At 40.9% G+C, this 20,575-nt stretch overlaps 1 protein-coding gene across 1 annotated transcript in view; it reads right to left on the reverse strand.

Annotated features, from left to right (window-relative positions):
* LOC125453439 (porimin-like) overlaps positions 1 to 20,358 on the reverse strand; it is a 30,704-nt gene extending 10,346 nt beyond the window's left edge. The window contains exons 1-3 of the mRNA XM_048533057.2: positions 20,215 to 20,358; positions 4,076 to 4,258; positions 2,830 to 2,983 (exon numbers count right to left, since the gene is read on the reverse strand). Of these exons, the coding sequence (XP_048389014.1) occupies positions 2,830 to 2,983; positions 4,076 to 4,258; positions 20,215 to 20,317 (440 nt within the window). The 5' untranslated portion in view covers positions 20,318 to 20,358. The remainder of the gene's footprint in view (positions 1 to 2,829; positions 2,984 to 4,075; positions 4,259 to 20,214) is intronic.
* Between the last annotated feature and the right edge of the window lie 217 nt (positions 20,359 to 20,575).

A 20,575-nucleotide genomic window follows, 5' to 3' on the forward strand; every position in this document is an offset into this window, starting at 1 on the left:
GGTCACTGCAGTATAAGAAGGATGTGGAAACTTTGGAAAGGGTGCAGAGGAGATTTACTAGGATGTTGCCTGGTATGGAGGGAAGGTCTTATGAGGAAAGGCTGAGGGACTTGAGGCTGTTTTCATTAGAGAGAAGAAGGTTGAGAGGTGACTTAATTGAAACATATAAAATAATCAGAGGGTTAGATAGGGTGGATAGGGACAGCCTTTTTCCTAGGATGGTGATGGCGAGCACAAGGGGGCATAGCTTTAAATTGAGGGGTGAAAGATGCCAGAGGTAGTTTCTTTACTCAGAGTAGTAAGGGAATGGAACGCTTTGCCTCCAACGGTAGTAGATTCGCCAACTTTAGGTACATTTGAGTCGTCATTGGATAAGCATATGGACATACATGGAATAGTGTAGGTTAGATGGGCTTGAGATCGCTATGACAGGTCGGCACAACATCGAGGGCCGAAGGGCCTGTACTGTGCTGTAATGTTCTATGTTCTATGGTTTTCAGACTACAAAGTCACCTGGCGATGATGAATGGTCGAAATTAATTTCTCCTATTAGTTTTAGTATCAGTGGCAACACGCTTCTCCGAATCAGAAAATTAAGAGTTCACGACCCATTTCATGACCTGCGCTAAGCTTGAGTGATCTTCATTGCTGCAATGAGGAGATACTGGTTTGCTACAATAGCTGTTTTGGGTAAAACTAATTCAAATTCTTTTCTCTATGTTCAGATGGATGTATCATAGCAGTTTGTTTGAAGAGAATTCACGTGTGTTCCTCAACCACCACTATAATTAACAAAAGAGCTGACTGCCTCCTCCATCATCAATTCTTGAACATCCCAATTTTAATTATTGCACCACTGGAAGACAGACCTTCAGCTGCTTCAGCCTTGAACTCTGGAATTTTCTCACTTCAACTCTCTGCTGTGCTTTTTTTTTGAGAGGTTCTTTAAAATCTCTCTGATCGAGCTTTTGGCCATCTGCCCTGTTGTCACTTTATGGGGCTTGATGCTTTAATTTTGCTTCATAATACTTATGCAAAGCACTTTGGGACATTTCATTACTTGTAAACATTGATGATGTTTTTGGGTGACACAATGAAAAATACTTGCCATCCTACCACAAAATAATAAATATGATTTTAAAATAATTCAGTTACTGTAATGCCAGGGGGGAAAACAATCTTGGTAAGGTTTTAGCACTTTAAAAATAGAAAAAGTATAGTGTTTTAAAAGAGAAGTCATTGACTCTTTTGAGCAGTCATCAATTAAGGTAAACAATGATGCCATTGTTCATTAGCATCCTTCATATCAGCAAAGTGATTTAATCATAAAGTATTGACAAACTGTTTATAGTAAGATGGTGATATTGATATTTACCCTTCATCTTGGTTATTTCAACTTTGAAATTTCATTCCTTGCTTTTGACACTGGCAGATTTTTTCCACTCCATGACTCCAATCTTGCAGAGGACTGAAAATTACCTCATTCCCTATTATTTCACATTAACATGCTTGAAAATAGATAATTTATCCAACTAGTTCATGCTAGTATTTATCCCCTCAAGCAAATAATCCTAATGAGACTGATACACCCTTTCCACCATCTTTCCAGAATAATGTTGAATACTGACTTAGTTTTCAGATCAACTACTAACTCTCAACTCTTAATATGAAGCCGTTTCACCCGCTCTCTGTTCTAAATTTCTTACATTTAGTCTCATCTCTGTGGGTCCCTACTGAAGGTCCATTAACAACTAGAAATACAATCTATAATTTCAAGAATGAGAGGACTATTCTAGAAAGAGATTGAGTGGAATTAACACATTCTCTAGCTCAGAAGACCAGAAAATAATTTAATTGAAACATTTAAAATTCTTAAGGGGATTTGATCATGTCGATGGGGGAGGTTCCTTTGGCAGGAGTTTAGAACTAGGGAAATAGTCACAGAATAAGGAGCGAATTATTTAGGATTGAGAGGAGGAGGAGTTTCTTCATTCAGAGTTGTGAATCTTTAGAATTCTCTGCTCGAGGGCTCTGGATACTCAGTTGATGAGTAGATTCATTATGGGCTTTGATATATTTGGCCATTGAAGGCATCAAGACATATGACGATCGGGTGAGAAAGTGGAGTTGATATACAAGTTAGGCATGATGCACCCGGTGGACTTCTTCCACATTTGTGCCTTTACACTTCTACCTTTTTCTATTTCATAATTTTAAACATTTTCATTATAGCATCCCAAACCTGATTTCCAATGAAAAAGGATGTAGTTTTGCTAACTCTTAATTGGTGCCTGCATGTATTTGCTGTATACTATATCTAAAGCTTCAAGATCCTGTGCATTGTGTGCAGTCCCATAGTACAATTAACATTATAACTATATTTTTACGTTAGGTTTGTGAATACCTATTGGATTTTTCATAGCTAAAATCCATTAGCCCTCTATTTTAAAAGCTTGATCTCTGGATCTTAACAAAAGCAGAAGTGAGGGCTGACTGGCCTATGCCTACCCCGTAACTTGTATATATGTACCCTTTCTGATTTTAGCTTTCTCCTCTCTTGACACAGTTAACAGATAGATATCAGTCAGCTCTAGTATCACAATCCAGCATTGACTAACGATCAAAGACAGATTAGAAAAGTTCCTTTCTAAGGCTAAAGGGGAAGTGAAACCATTTATTACCCTGCTGCCAGTTCACAGACCGGGAATCGAACCTGCTGTTTGGCTCATGTACTTCTTTAACTTAGTGAGCTACTGAGCCATCAAGGTTGGAATTTTTAAATGTTAAGAGGGGAGAAGATTTGTTTAGTAAATGATGCAAGTTTCTTACATAGTTCTGTACCGAGTGCCACTTCTGGAAATGCAAAATCTTCGTCCAAGGTAGAAAACAGCCATGACAGCCAAAGCCAGCACAATACCGCCTACAAAACTTCCAATATCAAAATGTGAAACAATAGGCAAGGCAGTTGTAATAATATCAGCACCTGAGAAAAGAAACAAGTAACAGTAATAACAACAAGGATATTTAATAGAAATTGAATGTGCATCTTTGTGACAAACTTTTTTAAATGGCTGATCATAAAGCAAAAACTGAGGCAGACTCAGATCAAATTCAGTTTTTACAACATATCAAGACTGCAATAAAATAGTATAGTAAGGATTTTTAATTATCATCTAAAAAGGGATATGGCTCATACAGTATCTTCAGCCTCTAATTACTATAGAAGGTAGCTATTGGCCTAGACATTAGGTTGCACAAGACCTGTTTCGAGCAATAACAAGGCTATCATTCTCCAAAATAGGGAGGGGAAGGGGTAAAAATGTATACATTCCCATCTGAAATTGTACCACCTAACATAATAGAGATGGGCAAAAAATATTGGCTAATCATCGCCAATTCCTGGATCAAATGTTATGTATGAAAATACAAATGGCTGAACCAATGAGGTCCACACTTCAAGGTTGGTTTGTTAAGGAAAACAAGGCTGTAAGAAGACTACCCAATAGGCTTCAGCCAGAAGTAAAACTTTTCTGAATGTGATGCTGGATCACTCTTCTCAAACCTACATTTGAAAGTCAAGCCCCTGCTTTCACTCCCACCCTTGCCCTGGACTCCAGTCTTTCTCCCCATCTCCAATCTCTTCCCATACTGGCCTCTGAAAACACAGGACTAATCTTCTTTCTATCGTCTCACGTTGATTGTTCTTACTTGTCTGTTTGATTGAAATGAAAATGGTGCCCCATTCACACTGTGCCTTTGCACCAGTATCCCACCCACCACAACAACACAATTATCACTCTCAACTCAACCTTGCTACTTTATCTGCTGTCCCTTACACACACACCTGCACAGGAGGTTTAAATATTAACTAAGGTCTTCACTTTTATACTACCCTTTATTCAACAATTCCTTAGCAAAATTTCAGCTGTTAACAAAAAAATCCAATGAATTATTTCTTACAATCTGCACAAAATTAAATATTTAAAATGGCAAAAATTCCAAATTTATATCATCATACTCTATTTTGCCCACAACGCAACTCCAGAATTTCCCTAAACTCTTTAAAGATACATACTTGTACTATTTGCAGAAGCTGCTGTGGTAGCAGTTGCTGTGCTACTCCCAGATTTGGTGGTTGCTGGCCTACCAGTTGTAAGCACAGTTGTTACAGTGGTTTCTGTTTTGGTGGTTATTTGCGTTGTTGCTGTATGGTTTGGAGATTCAATGGATGGATGCACAGTTGTTGTGTTAGGAGTAGCTGGCAGCAGAAAATCAATGGGTCATTATTGGATGATGGAAGATATCCTTTAGCCATTATAGAAAATACACATTAATACAGTACATATTAGAAACTGACTGTAGCCAAAATATTAAATACTGCAAAATAATTGTGCCTGAAGAACTGTAAAAATAACCCATTTATAGACTGCTTCAAGTTTCAAAAATATCTTTCTTGAGTTTGTACCCTATGGACAACAGATCTCTGCCTAAGTACAAGTCAGATTTCTGGCAGCTGAGATATGGATAGTAATATGTTGTCATTCTTCCACCGAAGAACTATTCATTACTATCTGGGAAGAGGATGGAAACAAGTGGGAGAAAGAAAACAGAGAGGAGAAAGAAAAGAGAAAGGAGAAACAAAGCAGTAAACAAAGCTTTTAAATTTGATTTTTTTGTGAACCGAAGAATGATAATAGCTGTATTTCAAAGGAATTGATGTTGTAAAGAAAATAAATTTGTCACAATAAGTTCAAAATTAGCTGTACAGACAATGGGAACTCCACAGATATTTATTCTTTTGATATAATTGTGATTGCTTTTATTGCAGACAATGCATTCATATTAGATGTAGAAGTCATTCTTGATGTCCACATTTTATGATCAGCACAGCTATATGATAGAAGTCATTTCCTCTGCGTGTTCTACAGAAATTGCTTAACTAGTCAGCTGATACCATAATCTACAAATTCCCACCATACTGGCTTGGATTGTCTCACCATTTGAAGGAGAGAAGTTAGGGCATTCAAGGTTAGTAACTAGAAGGTTTGATACCAAATTTGTAAAATTGCCGTCCTTGCTGTCACTGCAATACAATCCTATATCTGCATAATGGAGCTACAACTTTCAATACTTTTGTTTTAAAACATAGACATCAGTCCTTGCATGTCTGACATCAGTCCCACCTCTGAGCTCCTTCCACCCTCTCACAATTAAAGTACCTGGTACCATAGGCAGCCAGTAGAGACAGAATGATTGCTGGCACTAAATCGAACATCCTTTGCACATAAGGAGCATTAAAATACGTGCTTGGAGAACCAGTAATATAGGTAAATAAAGTTACTTCGAGTTAATGCACAATACAAGGAGGATCTAGTCCCGAAACGCCAGCCTTCCTGCTCCGCTGATGCTGCTTGGCCTGCTGTGTTCATCCAGCTTTACACCTTATTATCTCTTATACAAACTTTCTTGCTCGCTTGTAACACTTTCAGTGAAAACATGCAGAAATCCAGAATAGTTCCTTTCATGTCAATTGGGCGTGGTGTTTTTTGAACAGACTGGAAACCAGCCCCTACCAATGGGAAACAAACTACTAGCTGGGTGCTGCTGCTAACTTTGCCACTATGGCTGGTGGTTACATTAATCGCCAATGACAAATGATGAATGAATGCCCTTAACGGCTCAGTAAATAAAATCCATCCCCTGGCAAGATAATGAGCCATGCAGATCAGAAGTCTCAAATTTACTTCCTAATCAGAGGTTATTAACTGGTCTCAGGGAGAACAGAACAGGCTCATTGTATTCCATTTGAATGGTCCTGACTGAAAGATGTTTTGACTTTTGTCCTGCTTTTTTGCAGTAATGTGAATGTGGGGGCAAGATCAAGATTGTCATCTGTGGTATCCTGCACTATTAAATATCCCACATGGTTATTTGGCTAAGAAATTACAATGCTGCTGGCAACCATGGAAATGGACACTTCAAGGACCAGTATTTTGAGAAGGGAGTAGGTTTTTCCTAAATATTACCCTCATGTAAAACAGGCATGGTTTTGCTTCAACTTCTGCCCTCATTATTTTGGAACTACCCTAACTTAGGTTTAGCATAATTGTTTCTGACGCGTGTTTTTCACATGGTGAAAAGGTTTAAAAAATATTTTATAAAATAACTTGCAGAGCAATAGTTAAGTGACAGTTGTGAACTGCTAGTTGTAGATAAACTCACTGACGCCAAATTGTTGGTTAAACAATACATTCGTTCTAGGAACCAACTTACCTGCAAGATAGCAAAGGAATAATAATGATAATGCTCAAAGCTGAACAAAGAGGTTGTTTATTCATTGAACCTCTGAGCCTTGAAGTCATTAAAACACACCAGCATCAGATAAGGGAGGATAATTGATACACACACAGGTCAGACATGAACTGTTACATCAAGGACAACTTGTAACCTATACTGCAATCAGACCTGATCATTCGTACTATAAACACCTTCGCAGTAGTCATACACTACAATTAGGCACATGTACCTATGTAATGATAGGTTAATTTATTCTCTGCATGATTGTAAACTTAATCAACTGTAATGATTAGATTTAGATAATTGTACACCTCTTACTTGGTATATGTTAATTTCTTACGATCAAATCCAAGAGTATTTGCTCTTGTACACTTGCCTTTATCGGCTGGGGCATAAAATAAAAAAATTGGCAGAGATAATGGGAACTGCAGATTCTTTGATGTTACATCTGTGTAAACTTTAGTTAGGCCACATTTGGAATTTTGCATGCAGTTCTGGTTCCCAGAAGGCCAGAAGAATGTGGGTGCTTTCGAGCAAACAGAGAAGGGTTACAAAGATAATGGGAACTGCAGATGCCAGAGAATCCAAGATAATAAAATGTGAGGCTGGATGAACACAGCAGGCCAAGCAGCATCTCAGGAGCACAAAAGCTGACGTTTCGGGCCTAGACCCGAAACGTCAGCTTTTGTGCTCCTGAGATGCTGCTTGGCCTGCTGTATTCATCCAGCCTCACATTTTTATTATCTAGGGTTACAAAGATGTTGCCTGACCCTGAGTGTTTTAGGTATGTGAAGAGATTGGATAAACTCACTGTTTTCACTGGAATGACACAGGCTGTGGGGTGATCTGACAGAGGTCTAAAAAATTATGAGGGGCATAGATGGGGTGGATAGACAATGGCTGTTTCCCCCTCAAGGTTGGAAAGGTCAACTACAGATGGGCACAGGTTCAAGGTGAGGGGCGGGGGGGGGGGGGGCAGTTTAGGGGAGAAGTGCAGGGAAGATTTATCCAAACAAGATGGGGAATGCCTGAAACACATTGCCAGTTGAGGCAGTGGAAGCAGGCATGTGAGTAATAATTAAGGCATATCTTGATAGACATATGAATGGGAGGTGAAGAGGAACAGAAACTGCATATGGTCAGTAAGTAGTTTCAGAGATAGTAGGAACTGCAGATATTGGAGAATCTGAGATAACAAGGTGTAGAGCTGGATGATCACAGCAGGCCAAGCAGCAGAGGAGCAGGAAGGCTGAGCTCACAATTCCCCTCTCTCAAACCCTTTCCATCTCCATTTCATTTAAAGTCTTCTCCATAGGACTAGTTCTTTGACTTGCCAGTACAGAAACTCTAGCATAGTTCAACCAAACAGTCCTGCCACAACAGCTCCTTTCTGTCACACAACTAGGGGGCATTGGTTTAACGTGAGATAAGAACAGTTTAAAGGAGTAGATGTGCCAGACAAGTTTTTGTTTTAAACACTGTGGGTGATAAGTGTTTGGAATCACCTAGAGGTGGTAGAAGCAGCTATGATAGCAACATTTAAGCAGCATTTAGACAGGTGAACAGTCAGGGAACAGAGGGATACAGGCGAGATTAGATTAAAATAGCATCATGGTTGGTGCAGACATGGTGGGCTGAAAGGTCTGTTCCTGTGCTGTGCTGTCCTATGTTCTGGTGCCAGAGCTGAAGCCCATTCCATTCATACCAAACAGTATCCATCCCTGCTAATTATACATTATTGCCAGCTTTTCAAATGATAAAACAGAAAAGCCCTTAGCAGGTGGGCTGCCATGTTGGACAGCAGGGGGATACATCACAATGTTGCCTGCATTTGCAGCTTAACCCAAACAGAGACAGAGAATCTGTAAACCTGTGTCTACCTTTCTACTGTTCTGTCTCATGTATTTTCTGATGGTGACATGGTGAAGGCAAAATTGACTGGTGATTCACCTAGCACTGACAGGATGAGGCCATTAAGTGGTCTTAATTCCCCACTTAAGGATCTCAACTGATGAGAAAAGAGGAAGGTGGGCCTTATGGCCAAAACATAATTCTTTCGTGTAACTGGTGAGGTAACAGAGTCCAGTTATGGTAAGAAATGCCCTTTGTGCCTTCATGTTTGACTTCAGGGAGTGCAGAAAGTTTGCCTCATCAACTGACACGGGCTGATGCTAGACACAGCACAGCATCGGCAACAGGTAGTTAGGTGGTGGTCAAATGAGGATAGACATTGTCAGACATTGTATTTTCCAGTGGCAATTGTAGATTGACGGCCAGTTCCATAAAAGTAAAAACTCATTAATGCAAAAGGTAAAGACAATGAGAACATCTTGTCATGGTCAAGGAGCATCCGAAGGTCTCATTCAATGGGAAGCTGTCAATGCTTTAAGGGAAATCCCTGCTCCAGAACCTGGTACACAAGAAAGAACAAAGTACAGCAAAGGGTGACAAAACAGACAATAAGAACAACCAAATAGTAACTACAAAACTTAAAGGATAGGAGAACAAGCACCAAATGTTTTCACAATTACATACTGAAAGATGGTAGTCAGGAGCAATGTGGGTCTCTGTAAAGCTAATAACAGCGATGTAGTCATTGAAAAGAAGGAAGTATTGGATATGCTGAATAATTACAGTGCATTAGTATTTACAGCTGAGGATTGGAGGCAGTCTACAAAGAATTCACTGGTATATAGGAGCTGTGTCATGAGGAGAACGTTGAATAGGTTCAGCCTGTACTTATTTGAGTTTGTAAGAAAGAAAGGAGACCTTTTTGAAATATACAAGATTCTTTGGGGGACTTCTTTTTTATTCTTTCATGGGCTGAGGGTATCACCAGCAAGACCAGCATTTATTGGCCATCTCTAAGGAGGGATGGGAATTAAATGCTGGCATAGCCAGTGACTCATTGAATGAATTAAATAAAAAGATAAAAATTGCCCAGAAAGTAGTTGAGAGTCAACCACATTGTCGAGGGTCTGGAGTCACGTCATCCAGACCAGGTAAGGATGGCAGCTTCCTTCCCTAAAGGACATTAGTGAACCAGAGGGATTTTCCTGACAACTGACAATGGTTTCACGGTAATCAGAGTCTTCAAACAATTTTTTTTAAAAAACTGAATTTGATTTCCACCATCTGCCATGGTGGGATTTGAGCCTGGTTCGCCAAAACATTAGAGATAACAAGAGGTCGAGCTGGATGAACACAACAGGCCAAGCAGCAGAGGAGCAGGAAGGCTGACATTTTGGGCCTAGACCCTTCTTCAGAAAATTTCTGACAAGACAATCTCAAACCATGGGGTCAAACATTTAAGTGAAATATAGACAAATTTCTTCCCTTAAAGGATAACAAATCTGTGGAATACCTGAGCCGATCTGATTCACTTCCATGATTTCAGGAAGTTGTTGGAGGCACTGGATACTATAAAGGCCTGACAAGGTTAAAAATTACAACACCAGGCTAAAGTCCACAGGTGTATTTGAAGATAAGCTTTCAGAGTCTCACACCTTCTTCAGCTGTCAGTGAAAGGGGTAACATCAGACCCTAACAACATGCCAGCAATCATACTTGAGACTTGTCACTCCCCTAGCTGTTCCAGTACAGTTATAACACTGGCATTTACATGACAATGTGGAAAATGGAAGAGATATGTTTTGTACACAATATCAAAAAATTCAACCCAGCTAACTATCACTCCAGACTACTCTTGATCAGTAAAGAGTGACGGAAAGTGTCATCAACTGTTCTTTCGAGCAACATCTGCTCAGCAATAACCTGTTTAATGATGGTCAGTTTAGGTCTGCCAGAGTCCCTCAGCTGATGATCTCATTACAGCCCTTGGTTCAAACATGGACAGAAGAGCTAAATTCCAGAGGTGAAGTGAGAGTGACAGCCCTTGACATTAAGGCAATATTCACATAGTGTGGTATCAATGAGGCCTAGCAAAACTGGAATTGTTAGGAATCAGGGCAGATTGACTGATTGGAGTCATACCTGGCACAGATAGTTTCAGTTGTTGGAGATCAGTCATCTCAACTCCAGGACATCTCTGGTGAGGTTCTTCAGGGTAATGCCCTCAGCCCAACCATCATCAGCTGCTTCATCAGTGCCTTTTGCTCCATCATAAGGTCAGATGTAAGGATGTTTGATAATGCTGAATATTGTGCAATCATTTGCGATTTCTCGGATACTAAAGCAGTCCATGATCAAATGCCACAAGATATGGACAATATCCAGACTTGGGCTAATATGTGGCAAGTAATATTCATGCCACACAAATGCCATTTAATGACCATCTCCAATAAGACACAATTTAACCACTGCTCCTTGGCGTTCAATAGCATTACCATCACTGAAACCCCACGAACAACATCCTTGAGGTTGCCATTGACCAGAAACTCAACTGGACTCACCGCATAAACACAGTGGCTGAAACAGATCAGAGACAAGGAATACTGCAGCATGTAACTCACTTCTTGAATCCCCAAAACCTGGCCACCATCTACAAGGCACAAGCCTGGAACGTGCTGGAATACTCCCCATTTGCCTGGATGGGGGCAACGCCAGCACGAGGAGCTTGACACCAGGACAAAACAGACTGCTAGGTTGGTACCACATCCACAAGCATTCACTCTCAGATCTACGTCCAGTAACGGTAGTACGTGCTATCCACAAGACACCACGGAAATTCACCAAAGATCATTAGACAGCACCTTCCACACCCACGACCACTTCCATCTAGACAGACGGGGCAACAGCTACATGGGAGCACCACCACCTGCAAGTTCCCTCAAACCAACTCTCAATCTTGATTTTTTCTTTCTTCGCTCTTTAGCCGTTACTGGGTCACAATCCTGGAATTCCCTCCCTAAGGGCATTGGAAGTCTACTTACAGCACAAAGACTGCAGTGGTTGAAGGTAGCCGCTCACCATCACCTTCAAGGGACAACAGCGTAGGCAATAGCCTAGTGGTATTATCTCTAGACTATTAATCCAGAAACCCAAATAATATTCTGGGAACCTCGGCTCAAATTTCACCATGACAGATGGTAGAATTTGAATTCAATAAATATCTGTAATTAAGAGTCTAATGATGACCATGAATCCATTGCCGATTGTCAGGAAAAATACATCTGGTTCACTAATGTCCTTTAGGGAGGGAAATCTGCCATCCTTATCTGGTCTGGTCTTCATGTGACTCCAGACCACAGCAATGTGGTTGATTCTTAATTGCCCTCTGGGCACTTAAAGATGGGCAATAAATGCTGTCCAGCCAGTGATGTCCACATTCCGTTAATGAATAAAAAAATAAAAATCAGGTTTGGGCAATAAATGCTGACCAGCCTGTGACACCCATGTGCCTTGAGTGAATTAAAAAAAGACAAATGCTGTTGAGGCTGGGTCATTAAGTATAACCACTGTTCAGACTGAGAGATTTTTTTAAAAAACCAGCAAATGAGTTATGAGGAAAAGGCAAGAAAGTGTAGTTGAGCATTGTTAATGCAATTATGATCTCACTGAATGGCACAGCAGACTAAATGGGTTGAATGATCTGATCTGATTTGATTAATTAGATTTCCTACAGTGTGAAAACAGACCCTTCGCCCAACAAGTCCACACCGCCCCTTGAAGCATCCCACCCGGACCCATCCCCATATAACCCACACATCCCTGAACACTACGGGCAATTATACTCCAATATCTTTATGGCCGTAAGAGATCAGTATGCCAGACATCCCCAGGAAATTAATATTGCATCGGGGCAAAACACACCTAAATTACTGACAGCAAAATAACAAGAATAAAGAAAACAAGTTCCTCAACTATAACAAAAACCAAAAGAACTGTGGATGCTGTAAATCAGGAACAAAAACAAAGTTGCTGGAAAGGCTCAGCAGGTCTGACAGCATCTGTGAAGGAGAAAACAGAGTTAACGTTTCAAGTCCGGTGACCATTCCTCAACTATAATATTTGATTTTTTTTCCCCTTTTTTTGTGAAGAAAATACAAAGTATTCATTAAGAACACATAGAACATAGAACACTACAGCGCAGTATAGGCCCTTCGGCTCTTGACGTTGCACTGACCTGTGAAACCAAACTGAAGCCCATCTAAACTACACTATTCCATTATTATCCATATATTTATCCAATGACCATTTAAATGCCCTTAAATTTGGCAAGTAAACTTGGTATCTTCGACCTATACACAGAATGACTTTCTTGATCTCTTACTGGTCCCTCCCTTTCCTTAATTTCATTTGTAAAACTGACCTTTCCCCAATTTAGAATGCGTACTTCAGGTGCATCCTTGTCTTTTTCCGTAAAAAGAGAAAACTAAGAGTAGGAGTAAGCCAGTTAGTCCATCAAGCATGCTTTGCCATTCAGCATGGTCGTGATTAACCTTGATCTGATCATCATACTCCCACTCTCTCTCCTTGAAACTTTTGGCCTCTAGAAATCTATTTCTTTCTTAAATATATTCAGTGACTTGGTCTTCACAGCTTGCTCTGGTAGAGAATTCCACAAGATTACCACCTTCATAGTGGAAAAAAAAATCTCATCTCAATGTAAAATGGCCTAGCCATATCCTGAGACTGTGACCCGTTATTCTGGACCACCGGGTCAGGGAAATATCGTGCCTTCAACCAGTCTGTCCAGCCTGTCAGAATTTTATAAAGTTTCAATGAGATCCCATTTTTTTCTAAAATTACAGGTCCAGCCTATCCCAGAAATTAGTCTGGTGAACCTTCACTGCACTCCATCTATGTCGAATGTACCTTGGGTAAAGAGACTAAAACAGCACACAATACACCAGATGTGGTCTCACCAAGGCAGTAAGACTGCCTTCTTTCTTTACTAAAAGAGGAGACAATGGCCTAGTGGTATTATTGCTGGAGTGTTAACCCAGGGACCCAGATAACATTCTGGAGATCTGGGTTCAAATCCCACCACAGATGAATTTGAGTTCAGTAAAATATCTGGAATTAAGAGTCTAATGATGACTACGAATCCATTGCTGATTGGCAGGAAAAACCCACCTGGTTCACTAATGTCCTTTAGGGAAAGAAACTGCCATCCTTACTTGATATGGCCTACACGTGACTCCAAACTCACAGTAATGTGACCGACTCTTAACTACCATCTGGGAAATTAGGGATGGGAGATAAATGCTGCCTAGACAGCAAAACCCTCATCTTATGAATAAATAAAGGAAAAAAGCCTTCTGCAATGAAGTGCACCTACTATATGTCTAATAAATCAAGCAAAATGCTACAGATTCTAAAAACTTGACCAGAGAATGTAGGGAAATCAGCAGGTCTGGTGTCACTTGTGGAGAGAGAAAAAGTTAAAATTTCGTACAAGATATAACTCTCTTCTGGAACTGAAAGGGTAGAAAATGGTGATTGTATGCTTTCAATGGAGGCACAGGAGGAGCAAGGATAGCAAATTCTATGGAGACCCAGTGCAAAGGACAAAGGGGTTGCTAGTTGTGGTGAAAGAGAAAAAAAATGTGGAATGAATGTAGTAATTTAAGGTGCGAAAGGGAGAAAATGCATTGTCTCTGCTGACAGCAAAGTTGATGAGGGTCGAGCTGTGGATGTGGTGTATATGGACTTCAGTAAGGCATTTGATAAGGTTCCCCATGGTAGGCTCATTCAGAAGGTCAGGAGGAATGGGATACAGGGGAACTTAGCTGCTTGGATACAGAATTGGCTGGCCAACAGAAGACAGCGAGTGGTAGTAGAAGGAAAATATTCTGTCTGGAAGTCAGTGGTGAGTGGGGTTCCACAGGGCTCTGTCCTTGGGCCTCTACTGTTTGTAATTTTTATTAATGACTTGGATGAGGGGATTGAAGGATGGGTCAGCAAGTTTGCAGACGACACAAAGGTCGGAGGTGTCGTTGACAGTGTAGAGGGCTGTTGTAGGCTGTAGCGGGACATTGACAGGATGCAGAGATGGGCTGAGTGGTGGCAGATGGAGTTCAACCTGGATAAATGCGAGGTGATGCATTTTGGAAGGTCGAATTTGAAAGCTGAGTACAGGATTAAGGATAGGATTCTTGGCAGCGTGGAGGAACAGAGGGATCTTGGTGTGCAGATACATAGATCCCTTAAAATGGCCACCCAAGTGGACAGGGTTGTTAAGAAAGCATATGGTGTTTTGGCTTTCATTAACATGGGGATTGAGTTTAAGAGTCGTGAGATCTTGTTGCAGCTCTATAAAACTTTGGTTAGACCGCACTTGGAATACTGCGTCCAGTTCTGGGCGCCCTATTATAGGAAAGATGTGGATGCTTTGGAGAGGGTTCAGAGGAGGTTTACCAGGATGCTGCCTGGACTGGAGGGCTTATCTTATGAAGAGAGGTTGACTGAGCTCGGTCTCTTTTCATTGGAGAAAAGGAGGAGGAGAGGGGACCTAATTGAGGTATACAAGATAATGAGAGGCATAGATAGAGTTGATAGCCAGAGACTATTTCCCAGGGCAGAAATGGCTAGCACGAGGGGTCATAGTTTTAAGCTGGTTGGTGGAAAGTATAGAGGGGATGTCAGAGGCAGGTTCTTTACGCAGAGAGTTGAGAGAGCATGGAATGCGTTGCCAGCAGCAGTTGTGGAAGCAAGGTCATTGGGGTCATTTAAGAGACTGCTAGACATGTATATGGTCACAGAAATTTGAGGGTGCATACATGAGGATCAATGGTCGGCACAACACTGTGGGCTGAAGGGCCTGTTCTGTGCTGTACTGTTCTATGTTCTATAGACAACTCACAAACAGACACAAGGCTGTGAAGTGAGAATGAACAATACAAGAAATATTGAGGACAGACACCATATAGCCAGGTTTTCAAGTTGTGGAATTCAACATAACGCTTTGACACTTTCTGGCCTCCAGGACACAATCACCATCCTGGGTGTTACCATTGATCAGTAATTTACCACATAAATGCAATGACTACAAAAGTAATTCAGAGGCTAGGAATACTGCAGTAATTAACTCACCTCCTGACGCCCAAAAGCCTGCGCACCATCTACAAGGCACAAGTCAGGAGTGTGGTGGAATACCCACCGCGTGCCTGAATGAGTGCAGCCCCAACAACACTCAAGGGGTTTGGCACCATCTAGGACAAAGCAGCCTGCTTGATTGGCACTACAAGCATCCACTCCCTCTTCCACCGATGCTCAGTAGCAACAGTGTGAACTATCTACAAGATGCACTGCAGAAATTCAAAGTTCCTCAGACAGCACATTCCAAACCCATGACCACTTCCACCTAGAAAGACAACTGCAGCAGGTACATGGGAACACCACCATCTTCAAGTTCCCCTCCAAGTCACTCTCAGTCCTGATGTGAAAATATTGTGTTCCTTAAATGTCGCTAGGTCAAAATCCTGGAATTCCCTCCCTCATGGCATTGTGGGTCAATTCTGCAGTGGTTCAAGAAAGCAGTTCACGACCACCTTCTGAACGGCAACCAGGGACGGGGAATGAATGCTGGATGCTACATCCCACAAAATGAATAAATTAAAAAAGTAGAAAATGAGATTTTATTCCTTGAGTTTGTGTTGTGTATTAGTGGAACACTGCAGCAACTCCAGGATAATTGTTAACATGAGAGCATGGGAGTTTACTGAAATTGCGGACAACTGGATGGTTGGGGTCATTGCTATGAATACAGTGGAGGTGTTCAGCAAAGGGATCATCCAGTATGCATTTGGTTTTGCTAATTAAAAGGAAATTGCATGACATGTTACTACAGTAAATGAGATAGGAAGAAGCAGAAATAAAACATTGTTTCATCTAGAATGTGTTCAGGGCCTTGGAGAGTAAGGATGTAGAAGGTGAACAGGCAAGTATTAAGAGTGATGGAGAAGTGGACCAGGGTGTCAGAGACAGCAGTCCTTGTTTAATGCTGATAGTGGAAGCAAGGGGAAAATATGCTTGGTGGTCTCCTCCCAGAGGCTGTGGAAATGGCAGAGGATGATACTTTGAATGAAAAGACGAATGGGTTGAAAAGTGAGGACAAGGGGAATCCTTATGTTGGTCAGGGAAACAGTGAAGGAAGACGTGCGGATAAGTGGTCAGGTATGGCTCAGAGCCCTGTCAACCATATGAGAAGGAAATCCTTGGTTCACTACTGCACTAAAATAAGTGTGAAAGTAAGTTGCAATGAAGAAATAAGAAAGTCACAAATAGATATGGATATTTTAGGTGAATGGGCCAAAATTTGGCAGATGAAGTTTAATGTGGGTAAATATGAGGTTTTCCAGTTTGGTCAGAGGAATAGAAAAGCAAATTATCTAAATAGTGAGAAACTTCAGAATGCTTCCGTTCAAAGGAACCTGAGTATCTTTGCACATGAATCGCAGACACAGACGGTAATAAGGAAGGCAAATGGATTTTTGACATTTATTGCTAAAGAAATAAAGCATAAAAGTAAGGAAGTGCTGCCACATCTATACAAGAGAGACCGCACCTAGAGTATTGCATACAATTTTGGTCCCTTCATAAGAGATTAGAGTGATAAAAATCAAAGGACGTGAAATTGATAGTAATATACTTCAATAGATTGTGAATTGTTTCCTATCTGCTAACTGGAAAAAAAACAAAAAAAGGGTGTTTGTCTAAGTAAAGAGTGAAAAGTGGAGTCCCATGGGGATCAGTGCTTGGGCCCCAGATATTCATCATAATATAATCAGCAATTTCAATGAAAGAATCAAGTATAATCAAAGTTGCTGATGATATAAAACCAGGTGGGGCTGAGAGTGATGAGGAAGATGTAAAGAGCCTTCAAGGTGATTTAGACAGGTTGAGTGAATGGGTAAGTGCTTAGCAGATTCACCTTTCTACACTTCATTAATAGTCATATACAGTACAAAGACGGTAGCCATGATGTGGAAGTGCCAGTGTTGGATTGGTTTGGTCAAGGCCAAAAAGGTCACAACAACCTGGTTTCATGTGATTTTTGAACTTATACAAAAGGCAGACATTATGAAGAACTTATACAGGATACTAGTTAGTCCTCAGCTGAAGAAATTGGGTAGGGCTCTGGGTGCCACACTATAGGAAGGATATAAACGCATTGGAGAAAGTGCAGAAGAGATTTCCAACAAACAAGGCATTTAAATTATGAGAGATAATGGGAACTGCAGATGCTGGAGAATCCAAGATAATAAAATGTGAGGCTGGATGAACACAGCAGGCCAAGCAGCATCTCAGGAGCACAAAAGCTGACGTTTCGGGCCTAGATCCTTCATCAAATTATGAGCAAGGTTTGGAGAAGTTAGGACTGTTTTCCCTAACAGGACAAAGCGAACAGCAGATTTGACAGAACTCTTCAAAATCATGAGGGATCTGAACAGGACAGAAATAAGTTGTTTCTTCTTCCAAAAGATTGACACCAGAGGGCTAATAAAAACTGCAGATGCTGGAGAATCTGAGATAACAAGATTTAGAGCTGCATGAACACAGCAGGCGAAGCAGCATCAGAGGAGCAGGAAGGCTGATGGGCGTCTTGGCCTGAAACGTCAGCCTTCCTGCTCCTATGATGCTGCTTGGCCTGCTGTGTTCATCCAGCTCTACACTTTGATATCTCTGACACCAGACGGCAATGTTTCAACATCTTCTGCAAGGGAAATAAATGCAATGTGAGAAAAAGCAATTTTCCCCCCACAGTGAAGAGTTAGAATTTAGAATATGCTGCCGGCAAGCATATTCAATTGAGGCATTCAAGTGGGTTTTGGATTACACAAACAGAAATAATGTGCAGAGTTAGTGGAAAACCACTCAGAATGCTGGTACAGATACAATCGGCCAAATGCCCTCTTTTGAACTCGATTGTCTAGTTAAAAAAGGTTTCTGATTGGATCCCAACTTCAGATGACTAACGCAGAACAACATGGCGACATGCAACACACTGTAAAACCAGAAATATCATAGAAACTGAGCCTTAAAAAAAATTCATGCCAAATAGCTCGTATTTGACATTGACATTTGACTTTGGCCAGTTAACAGTTATCACCCGTGATAGTTTTTAATAATTTACTAGAAAACTGGCTTAGATTTCTGGTTCAGTGATCTACTCCAGTTAACTCTGCAATCCTGCTGGCAAGAAGGACACTCGAAAGTTTTAGTTTTATTTTGCACTTGAGAGGAAGTGAGGTGAATGTAAAATATAAATATTTTTATTATGCTCTGGGTACTTCTGGTAGAACGGCAACTTTTTAATACTCTGAAACCTATGAATTATGCACAAATTTTGTTTCATTGTTGAAATGTTTTACTCTGTACAGTTAACAGGAATCACTAGAACATTTCTAAAATGCAATTTTATGCACCATGCATACCTAAAATGTCAAGTTCAAAACATGTTTGACAAGACTGTGGCACTACGCAGAGAGGAAAAGAAACTTAAATGAAGTAATAAAGACATTCAGCTCCTGGCTATGAAGAAATTTACTTTAATATCGCCATGGTTTTGATATCTCAAGAGATTAGAGATGTTGTGATTTTTCTCCTCAGACCAGAAAGTATTAAAAAAAGTCACAGAAAAACAACTTTATAGAGCAATTCAAAATTGAGGTGTTTTGATACAGAAGGAAGGCAGGAATTTTTCTTCAGATACAGTATTAAAATATTTGCTAAAAAAGCAAGAAAAACCATATTTTTAAAAAAGCAGCCAAATTGTTATGATCTGGAAGTACTCAAAGGGATTGCTACCTCAAAATATTTTTTTAAACCCACAATCTTCAGTTCAACTAATTGCTTGTTCTTTTAGCACAGGCACAGTTATATTGGCATGGATTGAAAATAACTACAGAGTGGCACAGCAGTTAGCACTGTTGCCCCACAGCACGAGCAACCCAGCTTCAATTCCACCCTCTGATGACTGGCTGTGTGGGGTTTGGTGGATTAGACATGGTAAATTGCTCATAGTGTCCACAGATGTGCAGGCTAAGTCAGTTAGCCATTGGAAATGCATGGCATAGGCGAGGATGGATTGAGTGGGATGCTCTTTGGAAGGTTGGTGTGGACTCGATGGGCCGAATGCCCTGCTTCCACACTCTAGGGATCCTATGATTTTATTTACTGGAAGAGACCCACTGAGTTTCAACAGCATTTTCTGAATAAATTTCACATTTCTGCAGTATTTTAGCTAAAATAGCTGGGGTGTGTTATGGTCCAAATTTTACCAAATATTTCCTTAATACTTTGTTTAAAATCTTGATGTATTTTACAGTCTGCTTGTCTGATGGCCCAGCACATTGAAATATTTTGGGGAATAGTTATGATATAAATAACATTCTTTGTGTAGACTGAAAATAAAGAGCATTGCACAACATTCAAGTTCGTTTACTTTATAAACATCTCTTATGTAGAGTGTTTTCTTTTAAACACCCTATAGATTTAGAAGGGCTGCAACTAAGTGTCTTCTTAGCCGTCTTCATACTCTATTGTTATCACATTATAGCACAAAATTTGAAAAAGCTAGATGCATGAAAGAGCATTCACATAAATAAGAGTTTACTTGCGAGCAGAGCAACCCTTTGTGCTGCAAATATTAACTGCACTAACACTGTAAACTAGAACTACAGTGAATAGATAGACTAAGTGCCCACAGTACTTCAGCTAGAAACGGAAAAAGATGGAAGCGTTAGAGACAGTTAGCACATCACCGAATGACAACACGATGCTGGCCTTCCCTCCTTCAAAAACAAACTTAGGGATCCTTCAATATCTTGTCAACACTCGTATCACAACGTCCTTTTCACAACTTTCCTCCAAGAAGAAGTAGTAACGTTCCTCGTACCCTCATCCTATTAAAACTTTCCGCTAGACAGTCAGCCCCAATCCTGACGGGAAGATTTCCCCTGTTCCTCTTGGAAAACAATAATTAAGTCAGAAACGAACAAGAGCTGTCACCTGAGGGACGAAGCCTCAGCTCGCCAGAGGAGGACGACGAGCTGAAAGCGGTTAAAGCCAGTAGCAGCAACGCTGCACAAACACGACCCGGCACCGGCTTCATGGTGCGGCCGCCTGCACTGGCGCTCTCTGCACCTTGCGCGCGCGCACTGGGCACGCTCCAGCCACCGCCATGTGACTGCCGCGTGCCGAACCCGCCGCACGCGGACCCACCTGAAGAGCAACGGAACGGAGACGCTGTCGTTAGCGCAGAGCCGCAAGGTAAATCCAGATTTACAAACACCAAACTGAAGTCGCTGGAAAACCTCAGCAGCATCTGTGTGTGAAAAAAATCAGAGTTAACCTTTCTGGTGCGGTGACC

This window comes from Stegostoma tigrinum, chromosome 6 (assembly GCF_030684315.1).
Source record: "Stegostoma tigrinum isolate sSteTig4 chromosome 6, sSteTig4.hap1, whole genome shotgun sequence".
Taxonomy (NCBI): domain Eukaryota; kingdom Metazoa; phylum Chordata; class Chondrichthyes; order Orectolobiformes; family Stegostomatidae; genus Stegostoma; species Stegostoma tigrinum.